This window comes from Sceloporus occidentalis, unplaced genomic scaffold, assembly GCF_023333645.1.
Source record: "Sceloporus occidentalis isolate IW3139 unplaced genomic scaffold, rSceOcc1.0.p SCAF_4, whole genome shotgun sequence".
NCBI classification, from domain to species: Eukaryota; Metazoa; Chordata; class Lepidosauria; order Squamata; family Phrynosomatidae; genus Sceloporus; species Sceloporus occidentalis.
The window spans coordinates 133178882-133185144 of NW_028316984.1; the positions used below are offsets into that span (position 1 = coordinate 133178882).

Genomic DNA, 6263 nt, shown 5'->3' on the forward strand with positions numbered 1-6263 from the left:
ATTTTTTGGTATTACTGTTTATCAGTAACCTAGGATTTTTGGGGGGTGGGATATCAGGCAGTATAGAAATTTATTAAACAATTGCTGGTATCCTAGATTGGCTATTTAGTAACATGTGCGTAACAAAGGAGATTATCAGACAGGGGACAGGAGTGAAGTCCATCCTTGTCCTATACATGACTGCAATCATGTAAAAGACTTTCATTCTTAACATGCTAATCCTGTCATTAAACCTGTCAGGGAAGTGGAATTGCATTAATGGGTTATTCCGTTAATGCAAAATGAAGAGCAAGGATGGAACAAGTCCGCCTCACTGACGGGACAATGACAGGATCAGCACATTGTCATATGAAGGTCTTTTGCATGATTGCTGTCATTTGCACTTCCTGGACAGGACAATGTCTGGATCAGCGCTATGTAGTCTGAAAGTCTTTCCCACTATCACACAGGAAGGGTGGGACAAGGACGTCCTGTCCCCATCTGATAATCTCCAAAGTAACATCTCCTGACCTGATCTCATCCCTGCACACCTTAAAAGCCAGCAGCTGGACCCAGCAAAAGAAGTCTCTTCAGCTGGCAATCTGAGCACATGGAGGATGACATTTCCATCTCCTCCTATCAGTGAGCAAAGCTGTGACAAAGACTTGCAATAGGAGTCTTGTTTCTAATTATTGAAGTCTCAGTCACTGCAAGGAGAGAGTTGGAAAATCATTATCCTTGTGCCCTGATCAGAAACTCAATAGACTTTCTTCACCTGATCCAGCAGTTGGTGCGCTGAGGTAGTATTTATGTAGGTTAACAGTAAAACTACATACACTTACTGAATACAGATTAGCCATGGGTCTGTAACTCTAGATTAAGAAACCTAGGTTCAGAAATCATAACTGCAATACTGAATACATAACTTCAATAATGAATATCAGCCAATTTTTAAAAATTAATATCCCTCCCTCATCCCACTCCCAGTGCATATTGTCAAAAGTATTGTCTGGGAGGCAGTCCACTTCATTGAAATACTGGAGAAATATGTCTCAGCTAAGATAACCTATAGGACTTTTTGTTTCTCATGGAACAATTTATCCAACTTTGTGATTTCATTTGCATGAAATTTACATGATGTTCGAAGCAATCTCATCATTGGCTCTTGAGGAAGTTGATGTTCTGACCAAACACTGGATATTGCAGGAGGAATGGGATTAGATGACCCACAAAGACTCCATCCCTTTTCCAAGCTACTACAGTCCAAGTTTCCAGTCCAAGTTCATGTATTGGGTTTTGTCTTTCAGGTATTTTGGGTTCATCACTAAACACCCAGCTGACCACAGATTTGCGTGCCATGTCTTTGTTTCGGAGGAATCCACCAAACCACTTGCAGAATCTGTAGGGTGAGTCACAGGTTATCTCCCCAGCATTCCTGACTTTTACAAGGATGCCAATTTAATCAGATTTAAGAGAGTCCAGTGCTGGTTACAGATTGATTCTGGTGATGATACCTCAAGTATAAGTAGTCAGGGATCACACAGGTTTGCCTATCAATATGGTATAAAGCTCTTACTTAGTTCCTTCTAGTCAAGACTTTCATGCTTTTGCCTTCCCTTGACAGTGAGGGAATTAGATAGCAAATCATGGAGAATTATGCCAGGGAGATGGAAGTTTTGTTCTGGTTTAGGTTCCTTTCCTAGTTTCTTTCCAGTAATAATTTCTCAGAGATTGCATGATCAGGGTTTGTTTTTCCAAGCAGATTTGAAAAGCAGTACAGAATGAAAAAGGAAAGCAGAGTTCATTAGAAAGCCACAATATTTTGTTTAATACCCTCCTGGACTTCAGTTGTGTTGCTTCAGCTGCTCCTTCTGCAGCATCCAAGCAATACTTCATGGCATCAAGAGTTTCTTTCTAGGACTGTGGAATTTTTCTGAGAGCTAGTTGTATATTATGAATCTGCCCATACTAGTGCATTTAGCGCCTCATTACATTACGTAAATATGGAGAGGCTATCTGCATATACTTCTGAAAAAATGCACCTTTCAGATGCATCTTGCTCACAACAGGAGTTGCTGCAGTCTTGTGTAATTGGCTCCTACATTATATTGCACAGACCACTTGCATGAGCTGCTAAACATTCACATCATGTATGATACATTATGGCTAAGATGAACACTGGTGGAGATTAAAGCACAAGAGGACAAATGCTTCTGTTTTCTCCAGCTGTGCAGAGCAAGTCAGGTGGCTTCCAACCAATGACTGAGCCAATGCTGGAGCTGTGGCAGGGCACCATTCAGCTTTAATTTTTTTAAAAAGCCAGTGAAAGGATCTATCTTTGCTGTCTTGGAACTCCTGTGGTATTGCTGGAGGTCCAGGAGGGTGAAGACTGTTCCTTTCCCTTGCTGGACAGTACAAAACCAAAGTGCGCCCTCACAATCAATCTGGTTGGGGAAGGGAGCTGCAGCTGGGGGGAAACCACTATGCAGTGAGGTGCTGAAGACCTCCTTACAACAATGTATTTTATAATATTTATGTTAGCATAACATTTGGTAATTCCAGCATTAGTAATTTAGAGGATTCTAGCCCATATATACACCAGCCTTGATATGGGATACAAGTTGTTCTGGTTATTTCCAGTGACTTCTTCATAATTTTGGATATAAGGTACCTTAGCCTTCCAAGATTGGGAACAGGAGGTCAACTAGGTACCTACTAAGCTCTTTCTGAGATCTATGACAATAAAACTTTAGATGACAACAATGGCCAAGGGCCTATATGGCATCTATTTTTTATAACTTTATAAATTCATAACTATGGTTTGGAAATACAAGTGAAATCCTGTTAGCGTATTGCGAAGATACACATATAGGCACTGGCAAAAATTCTCCAGTGTGCATCAAGAATTCCAATGTGCATCCTGTTATGCCTTAGCACCTATGATGCCCATTGGGGAGTTATAATGCATATCAGGCACTCCTGTTGTGCTCTGGCACCTCCTAACTGGTATTCAGGTGCATAATGGGGATTGCCCCGATGTGCATTGGTGCGCATTACTCATCAGGCCATGGCATATCAGGCCAAGTTGTGTCAGTCACTCCATCATTGTGCAATTGATGCCTGTATGTTGTAACATCATGGCAATCCCTAGGTGAATATGGACATTGCAACACCACTCAATTCAGTTTTGAGCACATGTGAGCTCATTTTCAAAGACATATATCCCAAGCAGAATGCCAGCCATTGTTGAGTGAGCGGATAGAAAAAAGTTCTTCATAGATTCTTGTTCTTCTGTGTTGTGAAACTATTCCAGCACCTGCCTGACATGTCCCCCTTCCCCCTCTCCCTTTCTTTTTTTCAGGAGGGCCTTCCATCAGTTCTACAAGGAATGTGTGGAATACACATGCCCCACAGAGGACATCTACCTAGAGTAGGGGGCAGGCCCAGCCCCTCCTTCATGTACAGACAAGGGCCATTCCCCCATTGTGCATGGACAAGCCGCTTCAGGACTGGAGGAGGAGGAGGCATGGGTGCCATTTCCCTCAGTGTGCAGAGCCTTGCCTCTTTTAGTGCACCTCCTTTCCATGGGGCTGGGGGCTCGAGGGAGTTGGGGATGGGTGGGATGGGTGGACAAAAAGGGGGTTTATTATTTTTAAAATATATATATCTCCTCTTTTGGTTTATTCAGAGAAAAGCATCCCTGATGGAAATAGGGGCTGCTATTGTTGCCACCACAGGACTAGGAGGAGAAGTGGCATAGGCACTTGATCCAGGAAGAGGCTGGACTGGGCCTTTCACTTACTATGCACGTGACCAGGGTGTTTGGTCACTATGAGAGAAAAAGAGAAATATAAAGAGTTTCACAAATTCTTGGGCTTCTGTTCTATGCCAAGAACTGCTTTAGTCCCAGCTGCTCTGGTTGGACCATGTTATGGTGGGTTAATTGGATTGGAGTGCTGAAAACATCTGTCATGGAAGATTCAATAGATAGTAAGGTTAGGAAGTTAATGCAAATAGGGAAGTGAATATTCTCCACTTTGGAAGCAATGGGTTTAGGAGTGAATAAGAGGAGGAGAGGGAACAAAGAGTTAAGTAGTGGTGAAACCTGTGCCCACAAGTCTCAAGTGATTGGTATCCACAAATGTTATCCTGTGCCTGCAAAAGATCCATGAGCCACTAGAGAAATTCTGGTGCCTGTCTCTCCCTTTCTTTCTTTTGAAAGAGAGGTGGTTTCAAGCATGCAGACGGCCAGGGAAGGTCCATGCCCCATTGTCACCTACTGATGGAAAGAGCTCCTCTGTTCCAACCTCTTACTCTCTCATCCCCCTTTCCCCACCACTCTCTCCAGTTGCAGGATCTGAGCTAATGGAGGGGAATCTGGATCCTGCAAGAAAAGACTTGAGATCCAGTGTGTGTGTGTGTGTCTTATTCATCTGCATTAGGGGGCCTGTAAGGAGCACTAGTCATAAGCACAAAACTGAATCAAAAAGGGCTGGGTCCCACAGAGAAGTAAAGTGTAAGTGACAAGAGGGCTGATAACAAGAGCTGCAGAAAGGTGTGCCTTTGCCCTTCTCCCTGTCCCACCCACTCCCTGCACATGGGAGTTATGTGCTTCTGCTGGATCTGCTCTGATGAAAACAATGATTAAATGTTGATGTTTCAAAGAGCCTGTATTGCGTTTGTTTTCTTCTTTAAAGGGACTGAATCTATAACCAGATGTACTTTTTCTTGAATTTTTTGTGAATATTGCAGGATCCACCTATGATGTTTTGAAAGCCTGTCTTGCATGTAAGCAGAAGCCCACTAATCTGCAGAATCCCAGGTCCTTCAAAGCCTATTTCAAGACTAAATAGTATATCAATGTTAAGGAAACTCTTAAATGAGTTTTCACAGCTATGTAGATGCAAATACTGTGAAAAGGTCCCATTGGGTCTATTTGTGTAGAATGACAGTGCTGAGACCTATTGCAGGCCTGTCTTTCCTAGAACTGCTTGAAGTGAGACTCTGGTTGATATGCTACACTGAACATGGCAAGCATAACACTCCACCCACACAGCTCCATGTCCTCCACTGCTCCTGGCAGCTGTGAAACCCCCACTGATGCTTGGGTGAGTGGTGGAGGGAGGAGGCAATTCAGAAGATAAATCAGCAGCTGGTCTCAGCTTGGTGTGGGGAAGAAATGAGGGCCTGCTAATGGAAAGAGAATACTCTCCCCCCCCCCCCCCCAGGGAGTCCAGAACAGCCATATCATAATTTAAATTGCTTTCCCCACCTACCCAGGGCTTGGCAGGGAAGTTTGTCATTTGAATGGAGCACAAACAGGTAGAGAATAGTTCCCTGAGCCTTGTTTAAAAAGGGACATATGCATAGGTAAGCCATATTTACACATGTCACGAACAGGATATTGCTCTATGTATCCCATTCCCCATTCTAACCTTCACCAATGTGCACCCCAAATGTGATGGGCTATAGCTCCCATAATCTCAGCTAGCATGTCATGGTACAGGAGTTGCATGTACCACAGCAGGGGGAGGGAGAAGTTTGGGGAAGCCCAATTGACTTTGTCCCATTTTCTTTTAGGACACTCTCAGCACATGTTGGGGGGCGGGGGTAGTTTAAAAGTGACTACAATCAGCCAATTTGTATGTATGTTCACAAGGAATCACGGTGGTTGAGTTTTTTGTTCTTTCTAACTGTGAGAGCTCTTGCTATAGTTGACCACCAAGTCTTGACATTCTGCAACCACTGCAAATGCAGTCAGCCCTTATACACAGGTTTTTTATACACATTCAAGCATCCACAGTTTGAAAATGTTTTTAAAAAGTATAAATTTCAAATATCAAACCTTGATTTTCGGTTTTTTATAAGGGACACCATTTTGCTATGTCATTATATTTAAAGGGACTTGAGCATACATAGATTTTGTTATATACGGGGCATCTTGGAACCAAACCCCAGCATATAACAAGGGTCCACTGTATATGCCAACAATGTGTCACATTATCACAATCTGTTGGAAGGTTTTGAGATACCAAAACCTCAGGATCCTCAATCAGCTTTGTTGCAAAAGCCCTTTACTAATCTATTGGCCTCTTCTCCAGCCAGCATAGAAAAAACATTGGCAGAACTGTTGTTAGTAGCAAAGACGCCAGTTTAATGGGCCTTCAAAGCACTTTTTGTCTTCATTTCTGCTGGAAATTGGGTACAAGAATAGCACCTTAAATAACTTCAGAGCTGTGTACTCTGTATTACAATTTTTACTATTTATTCTACACCAAAAAAAC

General features: G+C 42.8%; 1 protein-coding gene across 3 annotated transcripts in view; it reads left to right on the top strand.

Annotated features, from left to right (window-relative positions):
- The window catches only part of LOC149314633 (C-Jun-amino-terminal kinase-interacting protein 1-like), an 80548-nt gene extending 75912 nt beyond the window's left edge, over window positions 1-4636 (top strand). For 2 of the 3 annotated variants that reach the window (XM_089521509.1, XM_089521510.1), the window contains exons 11-12: window positions 1287-1385; window positions 3341-4636. In XM_089521509.1, the coding sequence (XP_089377635.1) occupies window positions 1287-1385; window positions 3341-3413 (172 nt within the window). In that variant the 3' untranslated portion in view covers window positions 3414-4636. Of the gene's footprint in view, window positions 1-1286; window positions 1386-3340 lie in introns of those variants that run through there. The other variant, XR_016280945.1, reaches the window with a different exon arrangement.
- The last annotated feature ends 1627 nt before the right edge of the window (window positions 4637-6263 follow it).